The sequence below is a fragment of the Natator depressus genome, chromosome 11 (assembly GCF_965152275.1).
Source record: "Natator depressus isolate rNatDep1 chromosome 11, rNatDep2.hap1, whole genome shotgun sequence".
Lineage (NCBI taxonomy): Eukaryota > Metazoa > Chordata > Testudines > Cheloniidae > Natator > Natator depressus.
This window is the reverse complement of record NC_134244.1, coordinates 13,013,145-13,039,911: the sequence shown is the minus strand read 5'-3', so window position 1 is coordinate 13,039,911 and position 26,767 is coordinate 13,013,145. Positions and strand designations below refer to the sequence as shown.

The 26,767-nt window shown below is 43.3% G+C and overlaps 1 protein-coding gene across 1 annotated transcript in view; it reads left to right on the top strand.

Annotated features, from left to right (window-relative positions):
* Positions 1-5,943: 5,943 nt before the first annotated feature.
* Positions 5,944-26,767, top strand: part of SLC12A8 (solute carrier family 12 member 8) — an 85,135-nt gene continuing 64,311 nt past the window's right edge. The window contains exons 1-4 of the mRNA XM_074967182.1: positions 5,944-6,060; positions 10,599-10,745; positions 15,229-15,420; positions 20,162-20,393. Coding sequence (XP_074823283.1) covers positions 5,944-6,060; positions 10,599-10,745; positions 15,229-15,420; positions 20,162-20,393 — 688 coding nt within the window. The remainder of the gene's footprint in view (positions 6,061-10,598; positions 10,746-15,228; positions 15,421-20,161; positions 20,394-26,767) is intronic.

The following is a 26,767-nucleotide window of genomic DNA, read 5'->3' as shown; positions in this document are numbered from 1 at the left end:
GGGGGGGGGGCAAGAGTGACAGGCAGGAGAGGAAAGGGAGACTCAGGTGCAGGATCTTCACAAGCAGATCAAGGCGGGGGCAGGGCGCTGCAGGTGCCTCCCGGATCCAGGAAACTCCGGCTCCCAGCTTGAAGGTGGGCAGGGCTCGCCCTCCTTCCTGGTCCCTTCTAGGACTCGTCAGCTCAGAAGTTCCAGCTCAACCTGCCCGGCACGGCTCGGATGGCTGGGAGGGGTCTGGGGATGAAATGACCGGCGAGCCGAGCTTCGGAGAACGTGCACTTAAGGGCCCCCGAGCAGGCTTGTGAGCTGTGCAAGGTGATGTTTGTGGCTGGTGAAGCTACTTTCTTCAAAGACAGGTTTCAGAGTCTGTATTCGCAAAGAGAAAAGGAGGACTTGTGGCACCTTAGAGACTAACCAATTTATCTGAGCATAAGCTTTCATTTCCACTGAATGCATCCGATGAAGTGAGCTGAAGCTCAGGAAAGCTTATGCTCAAATAAATTGGTTAGTCTCTAAGGGGCCACAAGTCCTCCTTTTCTTTCTTCAAAGAGGCTACCGAGATCTAGTCTGTATGCTTGTAAATCTTGGAAGGAATAGCTGTCCCGTCTGTGAGCTTCCCTGGACATCTCTTTTTTATGATTAAAAAACAATACAAAGAACAGTTAATGATAAGAGGTGGGTGGCTGTATTTTCTGTAGGTTGTCAAAGAGGTGAGAGCTCTCTCATCAAGAATGTTTTGGTTCATTTCAGTGTTTTATTTATACCGTAATATTCATGACAGTAGTGCCTAAGGGCAGATGAGACCAGGACCCTGTTGTGCTGGCCTCTGTATAAACAGAGTGAGAGACAGGCCCTTACAGTCTAAATCAGTGGTTCTGAAACCTTTGTACTGGTGACCCCTTTCACATAACAAGCCTCTGAGTGCAACCCCCCATTATATATTAAAAACACTATTTTATATATTTAACACCATTATAAATGCTGGGGGCAAAGCGGGGTTTGGGTGGAGGCTGGCAGCTCATGACCCCCCCATGTAATAACCTCGCAACCCCCTGAGTAGTCCCGACCCCCAGTTTGAGAACCCCTGGTATAAATAGACAGGACAGACAGGGTGTCAGAGAAAGAGAGAGGACATACAGCCAGAGTGAACAATGCAATGGTGGCAAATGTCATTTACTTCTGTGATTTATTTTATTATATAAATCCTTCCAGTGGGGTTTGTTCTTGTTTTGTCATTATAGGTGGTCATTTACAGCATAAGTGTAACAGTGTTTAGTTACCTAAGGTGGTGGGGACTTATAAACAACTTTAAATAGAAGTAAGACAGGTCAGGCTGCAAAATTGATATACTACAAGAGTGAGTAAAGGTTTGTCCTTAATATGTAATACTCTGTTACTATTGTTTTCCAAATATAGAAGAGCAACAAAATTAGCTTGGATATTACATTACCTGGAGAACATTGTTGTATTTGTATATAATCAAACGTTCCTGAGTGTGCTATTTAAGTTTATTGTGCTGACTGCCATTTGATTTATCTTTAATTCATTTTTCCTTGGTGTCCCCAAAATTAAGTGTTTTTAAAAACTTGACCATGATGAGGGTTTAGGGGATTTATTGAAAACAAAGTACTCTAGGCTGTTGGGTCCTGTCACAAAACAAGCCTTGAAAGTAACTCCTGTAACAGGAAGGGAGCCCCTTCAGAGGTCATTAGACCACACACAATTGCGGTTGGAAATGTATTAACCTCTTTTCTTTAAAATCAGCCATCTGTTGAGTAGCTTAGAGTAGTGATTTTGGCTGAGAAGCTTCTTTAATGTGAATATTAATGAAATAGTCTTACTTTGAAAAGGTAAAAAGAAAAGGAGGACTTGTGGCACCTTAGAGACTAACACATTTATTTGAGCATAAGCTTTCGTGAGTAGCTCACGAAAGCTTATGCTCAAATAAATGTGTTAGTCTCTAAGGTGCCACAGTCCTCCTTTTCTTTTTGCGGATACAGACTAACACGGCTGCTACTCTGAAACCTTTGAAAAGGTACAAAGGCAGTTTGAGTTGCAGAATGCACACTAAAGCCTGTAATTTTCATCTTCCAGAATAAGCCTTTATAATTAAATATGAAAGTATCTCCACTTCCAAATTACTTGTCACCATAAAAGCAAACAAAAAATCAATCCTACATAATTATTTTTCCTTAAAACTGCAATGGACATATTTCCCCAAAAGCTCTTGTTTTGCTCTTAGCCATGAAAGCCATGGGGAAACAGATACATGGTCATTGGTTACATTTCACTGATTTATTTAGTGCTGGGGAAGTGACTATCAATCAAGATTTGAATTAGGCCCTAATTTTATATTTGGGGAAAGGAATTATTATTCTAGCTGACTAATTTTTGAATGGTGTATGTAGCATAACATGCTTCAGCCATGGTGTGGCAAATGCTAGCTAGAACCGGGGTCACCCAATGAAATTAATAGGCAGCAGGTTTAAAAGAAACAAAAAGAAGTATTTCTTCACACAGTGTGCAGTCAACCTGTGGAACTCATTGCCAGAGGATGTTGTGAAGGTCAAAACTATAACTAGATTCAAAAAAGAATTAGATCTATTGTCCAAGAATTTATCAATCAGTGGCTATTAGTTAAAATGGTCAGGGATGCAGCCCCATGCTCTGGGTGTCTCAAAGCCTCTGGCTGCCAGATACTGAGACCAAATGACAGGAGATGGGTCACTTGATGATTGTCCTATTCATTCTCTTTGAAGCATCTGGCATTGGCCACTGCTGGAAGACAGGATACTGGGGTAGATAGACCATTGGTCTGAACCAGTATTGCCATTCTTATGTTCTAACCTAGATGGATATTTTGTGGTGGTATTATTGAGCTAGGTACCTATATACACACACATAACAAGAAGAAGGTCCCTGCCCCAAAGACTACAATCTCAGACCCTGATCTCACAAAGAAGTGTGTTTATTTATCTTACATACTGTAAGAAATTCTGTCGACTTCAATGGGATGACTCACATTGTACAAAGTTAAGTGTGTGTAAGTCTTTGCAGAATCAGAGCAAAATATTTATTTTCCTTTCATTTACGTATCTTGCACAGCGTCCTACATAAAACAGTATCCCAAATTGCTTTGCAATGCTAAATAAATTCAAATATTTGTGATTTATGTATGTGTACAAATCATTGTAGAATTAAGTTATAGGAAAGGGAGAAAAATTAGAGAGGCTGTTCAATACAGCAGTAGCTGCAGAGGAGAAAGCACTCAGACCAACAGGGGTGAGACTGTGTGCAGGGAGAGAGAGAAGTTAGTAATAGACAAGCAGAGGGATTGGGGAGTAGAAAAGAGAGCAGGGATTTGCAGAGACCAGAGTGACTAGAAGAAGGAAGCAAGTCTGTTGGAGGATTTAAAAAGTAGGAGGGCAAAATATCCTGGCAAGGTTGCACCCCAGTCCTGAAACCTATAGCACAGTTCACCTGCAAGTGATAAATTTCATGACTGGGGCCTTACTATGTAAAAGATCTTTACATTTGCCTGTGGAAGATATGGTAGATGAATGATTACTTCTTGATATTCCAAACTTGCTGAAAATGTACTCTTGCAAATGTACTTTTGCTGCTAGGAACGCTTTACCTATGTGTGTCCAACAAGCGCATGGGTCTTAGAAATGAACACCGTAAAATGAACAAGGACAGCGATGCTCATTTTTACTTCCAGGTGTATCTTCCATAAATTAAATGAATTTTGGTGATCACAATGGAACCTTTACTAAATAAAATCTCTTCCCATTAAAGAGCAGTCTGATGCCTTGTGGAACGCTTTGAAAAATATTTTGTCTAAAAGCCTGCATGTCCTGTATTTTCCTCCCTCCAGTTTCATCATTGGGGCTATTTGCATAAAAACACAATCTTTGTAACTTAAGGGTTCATCTGCTCCTGCTGCTGCTTCCCTGCTTGAAGCCCCAACCGCCCTAAAACAGCAGCTGATTGTGATATTGTCAAGGATTTTTTTTTTCTTTCTTTTTTGCTTCAAAGCAGGGAATGAGCAGCAGGGAATCCATGAACTCTTAACTGCTTCACTGCTGCTTAAGAGGACAAATGCACAGGGTAAAGAAACACCTCCTGTGCTGTCCAATGTACCAGGCACAGCAGAAATGCTACAAAGGAGGATCATCAGTGCGACTACTGGGGAACACAGACGTTGTTTCTATACTAGGGTGCTCACAATGTTATGTTTTAAGGCAAAGGCAGACTTAGAAAGGAAGGCTGGTTAAGGAAGGATGGTCTTGTGGGTAAGGCCCTTGTGGGGCCGGGACATGAGCGATCTGGATTTAAGTCCCAGCTTGCCTCCCGATGTTGTGTGTGACCTTGGGCAATTCCCTTAACTCTCTCTCTCTCTCACTGTTCCTGCAAGCTGAGGACAATAATCTTCCTTTCTCTGTTTAGACTGTATGTTCCTGGGGACAGAAACTGTCTCTCCCTATGTGTTTGTACAGCGCCTAGCGCAGTGGATTGCCTATCTCAGTTGGGGTCTCTAGGCACTACTCAAATACAAATAAGTAAACATGGATTTTATAATGATGATTGATTCTTTGTGTGTGTATTTGTTAAGTCCTGTTACCATGAAGTGTAATTAATAGTGATGTTAGAAACCCAAAGGAACAAAAAAGTTCCCATTGTCAAATTTAATAACTATCAGAATATACGCTAAACATCATCGTTCAGTCCTTATGCTGTTGTTAAGTCCTTTGCCCCAGCTGAGATTGGTCTCTCTAAATACATCAGGGGATAAACACTGGGGAAAGGGAAGAGCTATCTAAGATAAAGGACAATGTTGCACAAGAACGAATGGGTATAAACTGATCATGAATAAATTTAGGTTGGAAATTAGATTTCTAAGCATCAGAGGAGTGAGGTTCTGGAATAGTTTGCCAATTGAAGTAGTGTGGGTAAGAAAACTAAGTAGTTTTAAGATGGAGCTTGATATGTTTCTGAATGGGATTATATGACAGGGTTGCCTGTGATAGCCAGGGACTGGACTCGATGACCCAGGTAGTCCCTTCCCATCCTCTGCTCCTAACTCTCATCTGTTAGTGCACACTTCTGTTTTGATTGTAAGCTGTTTGGGGCAGGGACCTGTCAAGCTATCTGTTCTGTGACACGCCTGGCATACCTTGCCTTGAGGTATGGTACAAATCATAGGCGCCAACTTCCCCTCTTTCCCCTGGGTGCTCGACCCCTGCTCTTTCCCTGGCCCCGCCCCCACTCAACCCCTTCCATGAGGCCCCGCCCCTGCCCCACTCCTTCCCACCCCTGTCCCTCCACCATTACAACTCCTTCCCCAAAGTTCCTGCCCCAACTCTGCCCCCTGCCTGCCCCTATTCCAACTCCTTCCCCAAATCCCTGCCCTGGCCCTGCCTCTTCCCCGCCTCCTCCCCTGAGCGCACCGCATCCCTGCTTCTCCCCCCTCCCTCCTGGAGCGTGCTGATGCTGCCAAACAACTGTTTGGCAGCGGCCGGGCGGGTAGTGCTGGGAGGTAGGCGGAGGAGCAGGGAGGTGGCGTGGAGGGTGAGGGGAGCTTGGCTGCCAGTGGGTCCACTAATTTTTCCACAAGGTCAGGACTTTGTTTTCTTGTCTTCATACTAAACATGGTCTATCAAGATGCCTTATTAGAGGCAGCTCCTATATTTCACGTGCTGATGTCGTTATAAGGGTATGGTTTGAAAGGATGGTGCTGCTTAAATGGCAGATTTGGGCTTCTTTGTCTTCTGCAGAATTAGAAAATTACAGTAGGTTGGTCTTTCTTTTTCTTCCCCATCCCTTCTGACTAGGAGTAACAAAACCATGAATCCTCGTCTGTGGAGATCCCAGTCTTACAGGAATTTGTCTGGGGAGAATAGCTGACCACCTACTCTGCCCCCCAGACTTGTGATTGGCATTATGACTGCACGTTGGATATACAGCTCTAACATAAAAGATAAAATGTTTGTGCATAGCGCCGCTGGCCTGAGAAGTGACACGCATGTGCAAGAGCTGTTCCACGAGGAAGCACAACAGGTATGTTGAAAAGGCCCCTTCTCCCCAAGCCACTGATCTCTTGTGTTCCATCTTCAGCCCCTTGTGACATCATCGTGAACTGGCAGGTGAACAGACTGACATAACAAATATCTGCAATTAATCAGGTTATGTCAAAATCACATGTGTTCCAGTAAGAAAGGTTTTCATTCCTTCTTAGGCCTTGAACATGATGGATACCTTATTACGCTAGTGAGATCCATCAGAGTTGCATGATGGTCACCCTTTCTCAAGGTCTTACGTTTCCTCCAGTCAAAATTAGCCTTTGCAGGGTCTGGTCCAAGGAAGCTCTATGAGACTCCTTGGATGAACATCTTGTCTGGATGCAAGGAAGGGCCTGTCTTTTCAAGAGAGCGGTATAGGGTATAGTCACCTTCCCCAAACTCTAACTCTTGGCTTTGTCCGCTATGAGATTCTAGTCATGCTGGTACCAAAAGGGGATGGTTTTGTGTTTTTTGTTTTAAAAAGCTGAAGGAATGGACCGGGGCCCTACTCCCTGCCTCTGAGACCATGCAGCAGAGCCATTGCAAACTTCTGCTTGGAGCACAACTGTGTGTGGTGAATGGTTCACGGTACAGCACAGAGCCCTTCCTTGAGGAATCTGTCTCAGACAGCTCTTTCCAAGGGCAGCTCTGGTAACATTTGGAAAATTGCTGCTGTCTGGTTGCCTGTAGGCCATTTTTTAAAAAGATTCTACCACCACCCATGATGGTCCATAATTTGAAGGAGGTTGAACTGAGTCTCGTTGAAACAGCTTGGACAACTGAGGTAGCTGAGTGAGAATTTGGCTAGGATACAGGGGTTAACTAAGTGCCTTGATGATTGCATGTTGTCGAGACTTTAGTTTTGCATCTCATCTGAAAGACCGCATCTCTAATGATGTAGGAACCCTTGCCATCATACGGGGGGCCTGGTTCTGTAACCATGTCAGAGAGAACAGCACCACTTACCGAATCACCAACAAATAGCAATAACAGAATCATTAGTAAAATCTTTTAAATGTTGTTTATTTCCCATTCCTGTAAAAAAATAAAAAATAAAATAAAAAATAAAAAAAATAAAATAAAATAAAAATAAAAAAATCCAAATAAATTTGCTCACTTGATGGCTTTCCTATGTAGGACCCAGTTACTCTGTACCCTAGAATGTTGTGTATTGTACTTGACAGTGGGTTAAAGCATTTTACACACCTGAAACTGTTAAAAATGAACATTTTAGTGTTAAAGTTATTCTGTTACCTGCAGTTCAGCATGAGTCTATATCATGGAGCTCATAGTGGTTATGCTGTATATGCCTGAAGATACAGCATGCCAGGAAGCAAACCCATGCTTAATACCAGTCTTCCATTATGACTGTATTGGCCTTGGCTGAGGTTTCCAAAACCTAATGTTAGGCTTCTAAGTGCACATTTAGGCGCCTAAATAAGTGCCCTTTTTTGTCAAGAGTGCTAACCAGCCAGTAACATTCACTTAAATAACAGCCTAAGCTAGGTATCTGCTTACAGTAACGACAAAAAACAAGTTTGTACTGTTAGCTCTGCAGGGCCAACGCAGAGAGAGTAGTTTCCCTACCATTGTGGGGGCCTTGAGCACTGGTGCATCCTATCCCTCCTATTCTCTGCCGATGGCACATAATAGTCTAGTCTCCTGTGGGCTGTAATACTTCGGTCTAATTTTGGTTGTTGGGTTTAGTGTGCGGGTGCTGTGGTATACAGGAGGTCAGACTAGATGATCTGGTGGTCCCCTCTGGCCTTAAACTCTATGACTGTGAGTGAGCTGGATTCTTTTTCTTCTTGTGAAGCTTCAGCAGAATTGCTTACTAAGTTCCCACCACTTACGAGTATGCAAATCCAGCGAAAATGTTGGGGCTGCATAGGTGTCACCGAAGGGTTAATTTGGCTTGTGGAACCTTTAGTACTGGTGCTGAACCATGAGAAAGAAAGACCCCACCTTGTCTTTCAGAAACCCAGGCTGAGTTTGCAGGGCTGGCAGTTAGAAAAAACATCTTTGAACTTGTAAACAGGAAACATTTGATAGTCACTGGGAGAAAATAATCATGGAACCCTCTGATGCCTTTTCTATAGAGGCACTTTTCAGAGGAGAGACACACTTAACTATGCAGAAGCTGAATCAGCATCACTCCATATTCTGCCCAGGCATTACATTCCTTCCCCACCCACCCTCCAGGTCCTCACCATGTGAACTGCATATGCTGTAGCAGAAGTGTTCCAAGGTGGTGGACATGTCCTTTGCTGAAGCAGGATGTGTCAACCCAGAGCACGTCCCAGCCTTTAGTCATGAGCACATAAGAATGGCCAAACTGCGGCACAACGATGGTCCATCTAGCCCACTGTCCTGTCTTCCAGGGGTGGCTGGTGCCAGATGCTTCAGATGGAATGAACAGAACAGGGCAGTTATTGCGTGATCCATCCCCTGTCGTTCACTCCCAGCTTCTAGCAGTTGGAGAGTTAGGGACACCAAGAGCATGGAGTTGCAGCCCTGACTATCTTGGCTAATAGCCATTGATGGACCTATCCTCCGTGAACTTATCTAATTCTTTTTTTGAACCCAGTTATACTTCTGGCCTTCATAAAGTGCCCTGGCAATGAGTTCCACAGGTTGACTGTGCGTTGTGTGAAGAAATACTTCCTTTTGTTTGTTTTAAACCTGCAGCCTATTAATTTCATTGGTGACCCCTGGATCTTGTGTTATGTGAAAAGGTAAATAACACTTCCTTATTCACTTTGTCCACACCAGTCATGATTTTATAGCCCTCTATCATATCCCCTCTTAATCGTCTCTTTTCTAAAATGGGCACACCTAGTCTTTTTAATCTGTCCTCGTATGGAGGCTGCTCCATACGCCTTATCACTTTTGTTGCCCTTCTCTGTACTTTTTTCCAATGCTAATGTGTATTTTTGAGATGGGGCAGCACTGCATGTAGAATTCAAGGTATTGGTGTACAAGGAATTTATATAGTGGCATTATTTTCTGTTGTTCAGATGTTTTCAGAGAACTGCCCACAATGACCTCTTTAGTGGTAACAGCTAATTTTGACCCCATCATTTTGTATGTATAGTTGGGATTGTTTTCCAATATGCATTACTTTGCTCTTATCAATGCTGAATTTCATCAGCCATTTGTTCCCCAGTCACCCAGTTTTGTGAGATCCGTTTGTAACTTCACAGTCTGCTTTGGACTCAACTATCTTGAGAATTTTGTATCATCTGAAAACCTTGCCACCTCCCCGTTTTATGCCCTTTTTCAGAATATTTATGAATATGTTGAACAGCGCTGGTCCCAGTACAGATCCTTGAGTGACCCTGCTATTTCCACTCTCCACTGTGAAAACTGACCATTTATTCCTACCCTTTGTTTCCTGCCTTTTACCCAGCTACTGATCCATGAGAGGACCTTCCCTCTTATCCCATGACTCCATACTTTGCCTAAGAGCCTTTGGTGAGGACTTTGTCTAAGGCTTTCTGAAAGTCCAAGTGCACTGTATGCACTGGATCACCATTCTTCAGGTGTGTGTTGAAATCCTCAGAGTATTCTAATAGATCAGTGAGGCACGATTTCCCTTTACGTGGTCGTGGTCCTGTGCCTGTGTTGAGTCTTCCCCAACATATCATGTTCATCTGTGTATCTGATAATTCTGTTCTTTGCTATAGTTTCAACCAATTTGCCTGAAGTTAGGCTTACTGGCTTGCAGTTGCCAGTATCTCCTCTGGAGCCTTTTAAAAAAAATTGGCATCACATTATCTGCCAGTCTTCTGGTATAGAGACTAATTTAAGCATTAGTTTACATACCACAGTGAGTAGCTCTGCAATTTCATACTTGAATTCCTTTGGAATTCTTGAGCCTATGCCATCTGGTCCTGGTGACTTATTACTATTTAATCTATCAATTTGTTCTGAAACCGCCTCTATTGACACCTCAGTCTGGGGTAGTTCCTCAGATTTGTCACCTAAAAAGAACAGCTGAGGGGTGGGAACCTGAGGAGAGCCCAAGTACACTCCACCATGACTCCATTAATGGGGAACCTGCTGATTTGGCATCTCCTGTAATGTATCTTTTTGTGCCTGATAAAAAACTGACTGTATAGCTTTTACATCTAGCGTCCTGTGCTAGATCGATTGAGATGTTGTGGCCCTGCCTTCTGTACAGTAGAGACTGTTTTTTTTATGCTTCAGTGTGGTGTTACTTGTTTGACTGAGTTCTATGTGACAGAGAAAGCAGATTAAGAACCTAATAGTGGTGCTTTCTGCATCCACGTTGTGGAGCCTGCAATAGTTTCATGGCATTGCTGGGGTCTGTGGACCCTCGTGGTCCTGTCCCACCTCTCAGGGTTTCCTCTTTCCGTTGATATACTGCTCTTTGTGGGTCATGTCAGGTAAAGGGCCGCTGTAGTAGCCATGCACAGAGCACCCTGTTATAGGAGTCTTGGCAGGCCACTGTGCTACTTCTGCAGTCAGCCAGATGACAGCATGGAGGTAACTGAAGGTTTTACTTTTCTCTAGGTATCACAAACACAGACCAAACCCTGGTGGAAGATACAGCTATTCGTCTGGGAGCCAGTGCTCTTTGGAACCTGGGATGGCGTCTTTACCTCTTGCATGATCAACATTTTTGGAGTGGTTCTTTTTCTGAGGACTGGCTGGCTAGTGGTGAGTGAAGGACAAACTGGGTAACATTACGGGTTAAGTGGTAGGTTATTCTCTCCCCCACCACAATTACGTTTGATTTTGTGCTTCGTGAATCAGTTAAAGCTCTTGGTTTTTCTTCTTGCTCTTCTGAAAATGTAAATGACTGTGTCTAAAAATACATCGCGGCTGGGGCCGTTTTCTCTGTAATGTGCTGTTCTGCAAATGCCAATCAAACCTGACAATTTATAGGGAAGTCCATGTGTAATGGTGTATCCAAATATAACTTTCCAGGTAAAATGTATTGCCATGGTTACACATCCTCCACTGTCCTCCTCCAAGCAGCACTGAAACAATCGTATTTCTAACATGGCAGTTTTAAATGGAGATCCTGCTGTTCCAAATAAAAGGCCCTGGATTGTGCAACGTTCTCCTTGATATCCAGGAGAGTCCCGTGCTTGGCTCAAGGGTAGTGTATATCCCAGTGTCGTGGCTTTAAGAGTAGCCTGATACTGCAGCTCAGGATCCAGCCTGGCTCAGAAAATTGTGCTGGTCCCTGCAGCTTCCATGTAGGAAAACCAAAGCTTCCTGAGGGACTGTTGGAGCTGAAGCCTGGACTTAATGTCATGAGCCCAGCTGTTCTTAAAGGTCCAAGAAGAAACTTTTAACATCTAGCATTTGATATAGTTCCTTTCTTCTGAAAGGGTAGGGATCTGTGTGTTTTTACAGGGAGAGAAATTCAGGGCCAGGTTCTGACTCTCCCATGGCACCAGGGTATATTTGGAACAATATCAACGAAGATACGCAGTCTGAGAGGTGACTCAGGCCCATAATAAGGAGATATCGATGAATCCTGTTGCCACTACTGGGAGGAAATGAAGCAGCTGTTCAAAGGCACATAGCATTACTTCACAAGGGTTTATAGCAGGAAGTGTAGATATGACCGTATCCAATTGAATCTGCAGGGGAAACGTTGAACCCATGCACGTTGAACCCAGTCCTGCCAGGTTCTGAGTGCCTTCAGTTCCCTTGCATAACTACTTTAACTCACTTCCTGATTATATAATCTAAATTTGGCATATTGGTTCAACGGGTGCTGAGGTTCCCAGCCCTGGCTAGGCCCAGTGTAGTTCCCACATTGGCAGTTGGGAACAATACTCTTGTGAGAATTGCCCTGGGGTCTACAAAGACCAAAAGGGTCCAGGCCTTCATTCAAGACTGTATGTCCAGAAACCCCCTCTCCCCTAGTTCCACGTAAGGGATTAGTTCATTACTGACTCAGAAAGTTGAGTGCCACCCACTGAATCACCAATGTAACTTCCTTCAGCTGCCATGATTTTCCTTGGAGGTCTCTCCACGAATCATCCAGGCCCAATCCTTGCCTCATGAAATCTGATAGTCCATTGGCAGCACAGGTGTGACATCATCAGAAAGATCCTCATTCCCAATTGGATTACCCAGGGCCCTGTACTGATACTCATTAGCCAGACATAATAGGTGAGTTTTTTCATCATTTACTTCCCTTTCCCACGTTAATTTCAACTGAGATGTCAGAAAGGTTTCCATAAGCCCTTCATCAACACTGTCATATTCCCTCCACCCCTCACTTTGCTATTTAATAGAAAGTTACTGGTGGCACAGTCAATAAATAAAGTAAAACATCAAATAGAGGATTTTTAAAAGGGAAATGGGGAGTGATTGAAAATAACGGTATTAGGTCTTAAAGTTAATGAGGCTTCACACAAGCACAGGGGTTCGCTTGCATGGATCTGATTGCAAGATTGGGGCTTTAGATTGTAAAATTTTCAAGACAGCAGGGGTCACGTCTTCATATACTGTGCTGGCCCAGCACCCAGTACAGAGACACCCTGATCCTTACTGCAGATCTTTGGGCCCACATTGAAGTATTAGATAATAATGCTAATGATACACTGGGCCTTTTACTCTCAACTGTAGCATGTTCTGTCACACATGTGTAAAGAAGCTTCAGTGTTCCAGTTTTCTCTCCCGCTCTGCATTCTACTCTTATCCCTGGGCGTGGCGTTCCTTCCCATGAAGCACTGCAAGAATGAATTCTGGTTTTTAGGGTCTGTGTTATTGACTGTTTCTTCTGTAGATCCAAATGGACTGTCCATTACCGCAAGCACTGGGCAAGAACTACCATCCCTCCTCCTACCAATTAAAAAAAAAAAACTGTTGAAAGTATTTCAATGTGTTTTTTAAAAAATGCAAGTTTTCTGTACTGTCTTAACTTGACTGTACATAATTGAGGCAAAGAAACAATTGTTCCTTTTTCTAAAAACAAAACAAAACTAAATTATAAGGGTTCATGTGATGTAGACCCAGCTAGCAGCTGCATTCATTATGAGCCCTGGCTTCATTTTCCACTGATCCAATAAAATCAACATCTAAAACAGCAGGATATTGAATCAAAATAGGATTTCACAATGATAGCAACATCCTGGATACATTTCTCTTTAAAAAAAGAAAAAAAACAAACCACCACCAACAAAAAGATCTGGGACTTAGACCAGCACAAAATAGAAGCAGCAGCCGTCTGTTGCTGATAAGAAACAAAATGGTGCCAGAGGCCAGCGTGTCCTCAGATACAAGAGCCACTGAAATGGAGAGAGGCAGTTGGCAGCCAGCAGTGGAGAGAAATTATGCAAAACCTTACTGTAGTAATGGGGCACTGCTGGGGGGGAGGGACGGGTAGGGAGAGGTTCCCAATCCTCTTTGCATTGGCATTGGGTCCTGGATGAGTTTTCAGGGGAAGTGACGGAGATTCAGAGATCAGCGAGTTACACTAGTTGGGGAAGTTCAGCAGGAACATAAAGAGACACTCTTGACCCTGGAAAAGAGATTTCTGCAGCATGAAGAACAAGCATAAGACGGTGAGAACAGGGATCACAGGAGAAGCATTTGATGCCGGGACTCCCTGAAGGCACTGAACAGTCTCTAATTCTATTTCACTTTTGGAATCCTGACTTGAATAGAATAGCCCACCAAACGTGCCACGCTTCAAACTGAAGGCACACAAGGTATGCTGTCCCTTAAAGCTGTAGATGGTGGGAGGCCCTGGGCTATGTGTGGCCTAGTTCCATGGCTGTCAAGGCACACAAGCTGACTTACCTGCTGCAGTCACCAAAGGCTCCATGGCACATGGTGGCAAGAGCATTACATGTTTCTGGGAAGAATTGGGTTTCCTTGTAAGCCTGTGGGCCGAAGGGTTCTGGGATTCTAACACAGATGACCTACTCGCCCATTTGCCATCTCATAACACAGCTACAGTGGTTGGATACATGGAAAAGGGATTTCAGGTAGGTCTGTTAATGCAGCTTAGAGCTGGGAATGAGAGGACGAGCCAGCGCCATATGCCAGGACAGCTGTTTGTGGACCTCTGCTCTAGATCAGGAAGTGAAAAGTCACAGGTTGCACAAATCCGCTTGTGATGCCACCAGAAGGCGAGCCAATTTCCATGTTGCAGGCCACTGAACAGGACTGCTTGAGAGCAGGACTGTCCCAAGCATCTGTGGAAAGGTGGAGGAGCACATGGGTGTGGACTGAGATATTGCATCACACGAGACAGTGTATAGTCCAGATAACAACCAGCAAGCAATTACTTATAATGTGTTTATTTTTCCTCTTGTATATTCAGTCTTTCCTTCGGTTTTTGTAGTTCATTGATTTGGGTGTTCGCAATGTAGTAGCTCTCAGTGGCTTAGATTTTCAGAAGCATTTGATCTCAATCAGAGCTGCTGGGTTCCGAGCCCTTTTGAAAATCCGATCATTTAGGGGCCTAAGAAACGAGCTGTTTGAAAATCCAGACTTTTATTTCCGGACCTGTTGGGTGCTAAGGTTTTTTGTTTTGTGTTTATCTGACCCAGTATTTGTAACAATCAAAATATTTCTTCCCCCCTACCCTCTTTTTTCCTTGTGGTAGATTATTCATGGTTACAAGGCAGTTGTAACTGTGAAACTTTAGTTGAATAGTGATCTGCCCTTGATAACACCCTGGTGTGTTAAATCTCAGGTCGAGGGATCAGTGGGATAACATGATGCACTCAGGAATTTATACGAAGTAGGGCTCATTTGGAGAGACCCTCACTCACTTGTTGATAAGGGTAGAATTGCCTAGAAAGAACCAGTGGGGATAAATATTATTATTTATTATTATTATTATTTGTACTATGGTGGATCTAGGAACCCTAGTTATGGATTAAGAGCCCATTGTGCTAGGCACTGCACATACACACAACAAAAGGACGGCCCTTAAACCTCAAAGACCTGAACATGTTTCAAGAATTTTACAATTAACATACATTTCTGTGGTTGCTCAATTTACAGGTGAGAAGTGTGTGTTTTATTTAATCTGAATATAAAATAACCTACAATGAATTGACACAATGTGTTATAGTTAACTGGAATCTCAGAAGGTGATGGGTTTTTTTTCCCACTCTGAATAATTTTCCTTATGTTCTTCAGTGTCTTTGTTTCTCCATTACAGGGAAACACTGGCATTTTAATGGGCATGTTTCTGGTGTCCTTTGTTGTCGTGGTTGCCCTGGTAACTGTCTTATCTGGAATCGGGGTTTGTGAGCGGTGCAGCATCGGAAGTGGAGGAGTCTATTCCATGATTTCTACTGTCCTCGGTGGTCAAGTTGGAGGGACCATTGGCTTCCTTTATATTTTTGGTCAGGTAAAAATGATTGTTACTGCAAGCACGCCTTTAGTCCTTTTCTTCCAGGCTCTAAAGTAAATGAGATGATCCCACTAAGAAGGAGGGTGGCATGGAAAAGCAGAGTTGTAGGCATATAATTTCATTCCTCTCAGTACGATCAGGCTTGTTGTCACTCATCGACAGCAATACATTGAAGAGTACAGACAAGTCCTGTCGTGTTTGAACAGGGGAAATGCTAATGAGGAGGCTAATGATTTCCTCCCCATGTATGGAGCCATCTCTGACATAGTCTGAAATCTCTCTGCTGTCCTGAGGCGCTGGTCATGGGAACAATGACCAAACCAGAAAGAATGAAACACAAAAAATGCCATAGCTAACACGTCTCGTCTACAAGCAAGGGAATATTTAAACTCAAGAGGAAAAAGCCTATGTGGCCAAGTGGACAATACAAACTCTACAGATCAGCTGTGGGGTTATACATTTGCCCATAGTGGACTAAATGTTTCCTTACGAGGGTGGAGGCGTAGGAGCAGCACTTGGGGAAAAGAGGTGAGGTGGTTTGGAGACAAAATAGTGTCTGAGCCATTAAGGAAGCGGAGAGGAGCCAGAGCCCGTGTGGAGGAGGCGCTGACTGGGGAGGAGCTTAGGGGTAGTTGATTTTGTGCAGTTTTTCAGCTCTTTGTTTTCAGAGAAACCCTAATGTGCCACTGAAGCGGTGGATTGAAATTAAAGGCTTAAGAAACACAAACAACTATCCCTACTAATAGAAAAGTGATTATTAATGCCCATAGCAATTGGAAAAAAAGAAGAGGTATTAGAAATACCAGAAAAGGTTGCGCACAAGAATTGGTCATTTAAATGCATTAGCTTGCAGCTGTCTTTAAAATCCTGGCCAATTCGAAAAGTCGACATAAAATACAAATTCAATAGTTATAAGACAGGGCATGCACAAAAGTCACACGTGTAAGAAAAAGACTTCCCCCAGCCTTTTGCACTGTAATTCTCCCAATCTCCCCCCTGCCTGGGAAAGCAACTGAGCTGTGCAGCATGTCCTGAGGTCATAGAATCTGGGCTCTGGCAGACCAAGAATTTACCTAGACAAACGTTTTATGTGGGGTTTGGAGAGATGGGGAACTGGCAACTGTTTAGCAGCGCTGTATTTTATCCCAGAGGTTTTCAAACTGGGGTACGCATACTCCTAGGGCTACACGAGCTGTCATCAGGGAGTACGCCAGAAAATTCATGTAATGATGGACAATACTTTTTATGTAGTTAGACTTGGCAATCTAATCAATGTTTGATCTCCTTTCAATTAAAACTACAGCCACCGTGAGACTCAGAACCATTTTCAAATGGTGGGGCATGCCCCCCAAAGGGGGGCACAGAGGAACTTTGGGGGGGTGAATGGCAAAGAGCTGGGCCCTCCTTGGAGTTACAATTTTTGGTTGCGCCCCCTCCACCCCAGACAGGCTGGGTGGCCTGCTGAGGTGATTCAGGGGGTGGAGGTGGTGCTCCCGCCCCGAGCTCCACCGCATGCCATTGCCCTTGTCCACAAAAATCATTCCTCTGCCTCACAGTTCAGTGACTTCTAGAAGCTTTTGCTAAATGGAAGACAGAAATCTTGGCGGGGGGAGGTCACTGACCCCACATCCGCCCTTCTCCCATGCGTCACTTCTGTCTATCTCAGATGGGAGTATGCGGTAGACTCCATTATTTGGAAAGAGATACACAGCCTAAAAAGTTTGAAAACCATGTTCTGTCCCAAAGCTGGTGTATTTTTTTCATACTCTCCTCCTCAGTTAGATATAGACCACTTGTTTCTATGGCCCAGCATCCATCTGAAGCTCACATGAGGGGCTATCTGTGTTCCAAACAAGGAGTTGGGTAGCGAAAACCATAACCTCTGTCCTGGTTATTTGAGCTAGAAGTACTTGTGCAAGGAAGGATTGTCAGGCTCCAGCTCTAAAATAGTTGTGTTTAAAAGCAGAGATACAAGTGGCTCTTATGTCAAGAACTGTGGACGTTTAAACCCAATTACACCGTTCAATAAGCTGAATATATGGTTTTCAAAAACCTCATAAGAGGTTAGTTTTCCACTGAAATCTGCATTTCTGATTTCAGGATGGATAGTTCAAAACCATTTAAAAATTCCCATTTCCATGGTGCATTTATGAAGAAATTGGCTCCACCGTAGAAATCACAGCAATATCTTTATGTGCGTAGAAATATTTCATTCTTCTGGTGAAGGTAGGGTTTATCGAAGGAAAGACAGGCTGTTGCTTCAAGGACACTTACAGTGTGGAGACTAGCAGTGGCTCCTTCTTTCTCTCCACTCTCTGAAGTATCCTTTGAAGTCTACATACTGTTTCCTCTTACTTGGCCTTGTTACGAAAGTAGGAGGATCCTACTTAACTCCTTCCAAAAACTGGTGTTAATCAGTTGAAAAGAACCCTGAAATCCTAAGTTGCAGTGCTTCCTGCAAACAGCTACATGGCATTTCTCTGTGCTTTCAGGATTCTTTCTCGTATTAGGCTTTTCAGGCTAATGCATTTTGTTTGGAGTCAGGTTCTACTTTTCTCTTCAAGTTTCAAATGCAATCTTTTGTGACTATCCCATCACGACACTAGACGTCCTTTCAGAAACTGTATTTTTAGAAGTTCTCTGTATTAAACGTGCATATTGAAGGCAAAGTTTTCAAAATTAAGCATGTGCAATTACATGGATGCATTGAGAGCACCCATTGTCTGCCTGGAAATACCCGTCCTTGAATGCACAGATGCTAAATTGGTGGAAATCAGTATTGTTCCACATATAGCAGTGCTGATTTACCCCAGCAGAGGATCTGATCCATGGACTGTTAATCACTGGTTTGTAAGGGCTTGATTTGACTCTTGCTGAAGTCAATAGAAGTCTTTTGTTTGACTTTCCTGGGATTTGGATTGTGCTGTTTGTGACTAACTGACCAGATTGTCCTGGGACCACTGGGTCTAAAAGCATGAGCCTGTACTGCTTGAACTAAAAGACAAGGACCATTAGTCAGGAGATAGTGGTTGACTCAAACCTGTATACATGGCCTGAACATTAGAAGGGGACAAAGACCCATGCTGTGTCAACATAGGTTGCACGCTCACCCTGGCTGAGGAAGTTCATCCTAAACTTCAGAAGTCCACAGCAGTTCAAATACCCATATGGGCCACCAATTTGTAATGCCTGCATGTGCACACATTGGTTTTTTGAACCCATATGTTTGGTGCACACTGATGTTCACATGTAACTGCCCATGCCTGACTTTAGAAATGTGACCCTTGGTATGAGCTGCACATTGAAAAGGATTGCTGCTGAAATGTCAGATATAATAGGAAGGTGAGAAGTTTTAGTTTAGAGAGTCATGCAGTGAATAAAAGTCCTCTCTCTTCCTCCACCCCCTCCTTCTTCTTTAAATCCAGTAGTGCCATTTTGGTTTGGGCAGGGAAAGGATTGCTTGGGTTTGTACTTTCTCTTTGGCATGAATTGTGGCCTTAACCGGCACACACTTCCCTGAGCTTTGGAATGCCATTCCTGCAGACGCACACACATCCAGTGAAGAACACAAGTCCTTCTCTGCCTCAAGAAAAATAAACGGCTCTCCCCAGAGCTCATGGAACATGAGTTGCACAATACATGCTTATCAGAAGTGCAGGCTATGTTCCAGTAAAGAGACAGGGAACCGGTGGAACAGCAAACTTTAAATCCAAACTAAATACTGAGTTAAAAACCTTGAAAACAATAAAGCGGGAAACAATCAGTCATTCTCCAAGCAGGTGCTCTACAGAAAGAAAGGAAAACAAGAAATTACAGAGATGTGCTCTTATTTTGCGCCTTGGTTGGGCACACATATTTTCTTTCACTTCAGAGAAATGCACAGTTCAGTAGATGCACAGTGTCTCTGGGGTGTCAGTATGACAAATTCATCCTGACCTCACCATTGCTTTGTGTATTCATTGAGTTTTATTCTGTTGTTTTAAAAAAGGGTGCATTTTAGAGTTGGTAAAAGGCAGTAGATTAACAGTGTCAGAGCCTTAAATCCCCTATTTACCCACGGAACAGGTCCAAACTTTCTCTCACTATCCTGCCAACATACCTCATTTTTGTGTTTCATCTCCATGTGAATGTTTGGCCCAGGGAATCCTCAGCCTCTCTGCTAAAGTTATGCTAAGGCTGTGGGTGGGTCATTGGCTGTGGGCATCAAACCCAGGACAAGGAGCCTCTATTGCCTGAGCTAAAAGCCCAGCTCTGTTACTGAAGGCTGGAGCAATCTCTGTGTGTGGCCTAGCCACCGCTCGAGGGGGACAGAACGCCACCCTGAGTGGATGGGGGATTACACTAACAAGGGTGCAAATTGTGATGTGGTGCCTGTCCTGCAGGCATTCGACTGAGATCACCAAACGCCTCTCGCATCCACCGTGGTGCAGCCGTCAGATGGTAACCTTCAGTCAATACCATCCTGGGCTGGCTGAAACTAAAGGGTGAAAGGTTTCAGAGTAGCAGCCGTGTTAGTCTGTATCCGTAAAAAGAAAAGGAGTACTTGTGGCACCTTAGAGACGAACAAATTTATTTGAGCTTAAGCTTTTGTGAGCTACAGCTAACTGCATCAGATGCAAGGGTGAAAGGCTCTGTATCTTGTCACCAACCCTCTGAGCCATCCAACCTCCTCCTGTTCAGGCATCTTGGCCAGTCCTTGCGCTGGGGGTGGGGGTGTTTATGTTTAAATGTCATTCAGTGTGTTGCAGGTGCTATGTACATCACCGGGTTTGCAGAATCCATCTCCAACTTACTGGGTTTCAGCAGCACTTGGGCAGTTAGAGGCATTTCACTGGCAGTCTTACTAGGTCTGCTTGGAATTAACCTGGCTGGTGTTAAATGGATAATCCGGCTCCAGCTGTTACTGCTCTTCCTGCTGGCTGTTTCTACGCTGGACTTTGTCATTGGATCGTTCACGCACCTAGATCCAGGTAAAACTTCATGAATGCTTCACATTTACAGTTGTAACAGTATTTAACGTGTGTGAAATTTTGTTTTCCCCTTAATTTATGATTTTGTGAATTTAAAATCCGGACAAAAATATGGACCAAAACTTCCAGAGGTGGATCCCTAAAGTTAGGCACCTAACCAGAGCCCCTATTCTGCAACCACATAGGGCATCTCTACAGTACAGCCTGAAGTCGACCCATGTTAGGTCAACTTACAGCCACCGTGGTAATTACTGCAGTGGCTGATGTCCACACAATCCTCCTTCTGTTGGAAGTGCGTATCCTCACCAGGAGTGCTTCCACCTACTGAAGAGGGACAATGTGGGGGGGAAGCTGAGACCCCTCCCCGCCAGGAGCCCAGCTGCTCCCCCACAGCTCCCTGCTCCCAGCCAATGTAAGGAACGCAGTGTCTACACAGCCACTGTGTCACCCTAACTACACCAACATAAGCCCTATGGCTGTCGTGGAGTTGGGGTTATGATGTTGGTGTAATAAGGCACTTACATCGGCAGGACGAGGCTATAGTTTGTACATTGACATAATTAGGTTGACATAAGCTGCAGCCTGAGACAGAGGTAGACCAGGCCTAAGATACATCCCTAAACACAAGTACCAATGTTTGCAGGAATGGGACCATAGGTGCCTAACTTTGGTGCCTAAATTTAGGTACCTACTTTAAAAAGTATTGCCTATAATCTTTTATTGAGTGCTTAGTTTCTGAAAGCTTTCTAACAATAGAAAATTGCCTGCACAGACAGAGCTGCTATGTCCAATGAACCAATTTTTAAAAGATTTGTGTCTGTAAAGATTGAGGATAACAAATTTACATTAAGTGTTTCTTATCAGTTTGATGCCTGTAATGTCCTTTAAAAAATAAAACCGTCAACCTATAATGAATTGCATGACAGCGCATCAAACAGTTTAGACAGTATGGGCAATATTGTCTCATTTTTTCCCCTTGTGCTGACCACCCCCCAATGTGTGTGTCTATATCCACCTTCTGTCTCTTGTCTTAGATTGTAAATTCTCTGAGGGCAGAGAATATCTTTTTGTTCTGTGTTTGATTCTACAGCACCTAGCACAAGGGGTTCTTAATCCATGACTGAGGCTCCAACGGGCTACCATAAAACAAATAATAAATAAGTGTCACCAGGAAAATATTCTACTTATAATGTGAAAACCCTATACGTATTTGGAGAATAATTTTGAAAATTTTGTTTCGGTTCTTTTTAGATGTGCCCTTTGTTGTTGTAATCAGCAGTTGCTCTTGGAACTGGATGAAATATTAGCAAGACTATCCAAAATGCATGAAATTTGAAAACTTTTGACACTTCATTGTGACTTCAATATCAGTCCTCTTTTTTTGTAGCTTTTTACACTGAAATGTACCACGTTTAGTAAAAATTGGTCTTATGTTCAAGCAAATATTGATCCGTTTAAAAGCAAAGAAATTTTCAGGATGACAGGTGGCCTGGTTAAGGAGGGGAATATTTTCTGGGATAAGGAAAGTCTCTTAAGGCTGATTGTGGTCCAGGGTTGGAGACAGACATAGCTGCACTTAATAATAACCCCACAGTATGGAGTAATGTTAACCATGTGATTTTCTCTAAGCCAGGAGTCATAGAAGCATATTGCATAATTTGATGGATTGCAATGAAAGGAGTGCAGGAATGCTTAAGTGACACTGACCACAAAAAAAGTGCAATTATCCAAATAAACAGAAGGTGTCACTTTATCTTTGATTTCCCTCCATTCCCAAATGCACCACAGTGTTCTCTCTCTCTCTTTTTTTTAATAAATGCACAAAGTCCATTTTTTATTGTCCTTAATTTAGATTTCAACATTAAAAAAAAACTGCTGGAACAGGGATGGGAAGATGTCACCTTGTAAATATTCATAGCCCAGCTGGTTTGAGAGAATTTCACATCTAGATATTTTGAGTTTGCAACGCTGATAGCAAGCATTGTTCTGATGTCACAGGCACAGGACTTAGACCTGAGCGCGAGCATTTTAGGATTCTTTGGAGGAAGCAAACTCTGGGAAAACAATGTTTTATTTCATCATAGTAAGTGTTGCAAAATTAAACCTGCTTTATCACTCAGCTGATGCTTGGAAAGAAAAGTAAATTGAGGCGTGCTGTGCTAGGTACAGAAAATTAAGTTAGTGTGCTTTATAACTAAAGAAAACATGAGGTGGATTCCAGAGTTGTTCACTGTTCAATTAACTTGTCTTGAGTACAGGGGAACTGGGCCTAAAACTAGCCATCCTTTTTTAATAAAGAGGAAAAAATAGGTACAATGTAAGAGAGAGAGAGAGAGAGAGACTATGGGTAGGCCTACACTGCAAAAAAAGACCCATGGTAGCAAGTCTCGGAGCTCAGGTCAACTGACTCGGGCTCATGCTATAGGGTTAAAAATAGCAATGTATGTTATAAGAAGAAAAAAGAAAAGGAGTACTTGTGGCACCTTAGAGACTAACCAGTTTATTTGAGCAAGAGCTTTCGTGAGCTACAGCTCACTTCATCGGATGCATAGCATATCGTGGAAACTGCAGAACACACAGAGACCATGAAACAAAACTTCCTTCCACCCCACTGTCCAGCAGCAGGACAGTGGGGTGGGAGGAAGTTTTGTTTCATGGTCTCAGTGTGTTCTGCAGTTTCCACGATATGCTATGCATCCGATGAAGTGAGCTGTAGCTCACGAAAGCTCATGCTCAAATAAACTGGTTAGTCTCTAAGGTGCCACAAGTACTCCTTTTCTTTTTTCTTTTTACGAATACAGACTAACACGGCTGTTACTCTGAAACCTGTCAATGTATGTTATGTCTACATTGCAGTTAGAGACCCGAGGCTGGCCCGGGCCAGGTGACTTGGACTAAGGGGCTTGGGCTAAGCCGTGGTTAATTGTGGTGTAGATGTTTAGGCTCGGGTGGAGCGTGGGCTCTAGGACCCCGTGAAGTGGGAGAGCCCCAGTGCTTGGTCTGCAGGCTAAGCCGCAACGTCTACACCACAATTAAACAGCCCCTTAGCCTGAGCCCTGCGAGCCCATGTCAGCTGGCATGGGCCAGCTGCAGGTGTCTAATTGCAGTATAGACATACCCAGAGATGCTCAGGCTGGAGCTCAAGCTCTGAGACCCATCCTCTCGCTGGGTTTCAGAGCCTGAGCTCCTGCCCAAGCCCCAATGTCTACACTGCTATTTTTAGCCCTGTAGCACAAGCCTGAGACAGTTAACCTGGGCTCTGATACTTGCCGACACTGATCTTTTTTTTGAAGTGTAGATGTACTTTATAGCAGGAGGATGAATATGGAACTGGAAGGAGAGAATGAAAGGAGGAATATAAGAAATAGAGAGAGAGAGAGAGAAAACATGCCCAACTTTACAGCTGGAACTTTTTATTCCTTTATTAGTTTTCCTTACGTGAATTTATCTGATAGAAAAGAGAGAGGAGAAAGGAAGGGAGGTGGATGGGAGGTACCCAGTTTAGCAGTATGGAATCTACAGTGTATCTGTGGCCTACTCGAGGAGAGGAAAATTTTCAGGGTGAAGGAAAGTCTTTTAAGGCTGATTGTGGCTCAGGGTTGGGAGATGGGGGGCCCAGCTCTTCATTCCAAACTCCCTCTCCCCTCCAAGTGTGCAGACTGTATCTACCATCCAACTTCTGGCTTAATGCTTGTTTTGAGAAGTCTTCATTTGTTTGATTTACAAACAACTATATATGAGAGACTTTTTTTTTTTTTAGTTGCCTGAAAAGTGTATTTAGAGGGAAGTCCTGCACTACCCCCGAAGGCCTCTGAGTGGTATCTCAGCCCAGATTGTAAGCACTAGGGCTTTGGAAAGAATAGCCCGCTCTGTCTGGATTTCCAGCACTTCCTTTAAAGTGGCCTAGATAAATTAGCCTTGATTGTATCGGTTTACATGAAGCCTTTCCTACAAGGCAACATCTAATGATTTACAGATTATAAATACAAATATTGATAAACCCAGCTGATCTTTTTCACACATTCTGTTGATTAATAAATGATTTTGTAACTGCAAATAGAAGGACCCCGTTCAGCTGGGCAATCGCTATGCAAGAAATCAAATTAATACTGCCTGGCTTTGAGGGAAGGGAAGTGTGTGGTGGTTTAAAGACAAATAAATTGTCCTTGGCAATGGGCAGAATACCAGTCTCAAGAACTACTTCTGCCCTTGATCAGTGTTTTACAGTCTTCATCTTCTTGATCTTTATGTTACATCTTCAATATTTGTATATAATCAGCTTTAGATCTGTTGCGGCTGGCTGCTAACTTTGGTCACATGAGGATAGTGTGAGTATGTAACAGGCCAGTAACCTAGGTACCGAGGGCAAGAGAGAGGCACTGTGAGACACAGTGGTCTAGGGGATGAGCATGGATTGGGAGTCAGGTTGTTCTGGATTTTAATCCTGACTCTGATGCTTATTACCTTTATGACGTATGGCAAGTCACTCAGCCTGTGTGGGCCACAGTTTGCCCACCTGCAAAATGGGGATGGTGGTACTTTTGATGTTTCTCCATCTCATAGGCTTGCTAAAGGGACTAGTTATTGTCTGCACAGCACTTTGGAAATATGGAAGTGCTATATATTTTTTTCTTTGGATTTTTAATAGTCTACATGAATGCCCATCCAATAATAAGAGATGCCCTGGACACACATTTAAAAATATATTATTATTATTAGGGCTGTCAAGTGATTTAAAAAAATCAATTACGATTAATCACATGATTAATCACACTGTTAAACAATAATAGAATACCATTTATTTAAATATTTTTGGATGTTTTCTACATTTTCAAATATATTGATTTCAATTACAACACAGAATACAAAGTGTACAGTGCTCACTTAATATTTATTTTTGATTACAAGTATTTGCACTGTAAAAAAACAAGAGAAATAGTATTTTGCAATTCAGCTAATACAAGTAGTGTAATTTCTTTATCAGGAAAGTTGAACTTACGAATGTAGAATTATGTACAAAATAAACTGCATTCAAAAATAGAACAATGGAAAATTTTAGAGCCTGCAGTCCACTCAGTACTACTACTTGTTCAGCCAATCGCTCAGACAAAAACGTTTGTTTACATTTTCAGGAGATAATGCTGCCCGCTTCTTGTTTACAATGTCACCTGAACGTGAGAACAGGTGTTCTCATGGCACTGTTGTAGCTGGCGTCGCGAGATATTTACGTGCCAGATGTGCTAAAGATTCATGTGTCCCTTCATGCTTCCACTGCCATTCCGGGGCATATACATCCATGCTGATGACGGGTTCTACTCGATAACAATCCAAAGCAGTGTGGACTGATACATGTTCATTTTCATTATCTGAGTCAGATGCCACCTGCAGAAGGTTGATTTTCTTTTTTGGTGGTTTGGGTTCTGCAGTTTCCGCATTGGCGTGTTGCTCTTTCAAGACTTCTGAAAGCATGCTCCGCGCCACACCCCATCCCGATCAGATTTTGGAAGGCACTTGAGATTCTTAAATCTTGGGTCGAGTGCTGTAGCTATCTTTCGAAATCTCACATTGGTATCTTTTTTGCGTTTTGTCAAATCTGCAGTGAAAGTGTTCGTAAAATGAACCACATGTGCTGGGTCATCATCTGAGACTGCTATAACGTGAAATATATGGCAGAATGTGGGTAAAACAGAGCAGGGGACATACAATCCTCCCCCAAGGAGTTCAGTCATAAATTTAATTATTTTATTTTTTTTAATGAGCGTCATCAGCATGGAAGCATGTCCTCTGAAATGGTGGCCGAATGTTCAAGGGGCAAACGAATGTTCAGCATATCTGTCATGTAAATACCTTGCAATGCTGGACAGAAAAGTAGGAGTGTTGCCAGCAGCTCGAGGGAAGTGATTATTCCCCTCTATTTGGCACTGGTGAGGCCACATCTGGAGTCTTGCATCCAGTTTTGGGGCCCCCAAAACTGAAAGGAAGTGGACAAATTGGAGAGAGTCCAGCGGAGGGCAACGAAAATGATCAGGGGGCTGGGGCACATGACTTATGAGGCGAGGCTGAGGGAGCTGGGCTTATTTAGTCTGCAGAAGAGAAGAGTGAGGGCAGATTTGATAGCAGCCTTCAACTACCTGAAGGGGAGTTCCAAAGAGGATGGAGCTCGGCTGTTCTCAGTGGTGCTAGATGACAGAACAAGGAGTAATGGCCTCAAGTTGCAGTGGGAGACGTATAGGTTGGAAATTAGGAAAAACTATTTCACTAGGAGGGTGGTAAAGCACTGGAATGGGCTACCTAGGAAAGTGGTGGAATCTCCATCCTTAGAGGTTTTTAAGGCCCAGCTTGCCAAAGCCCTGGCTGGGATGATTGAGTTGGGG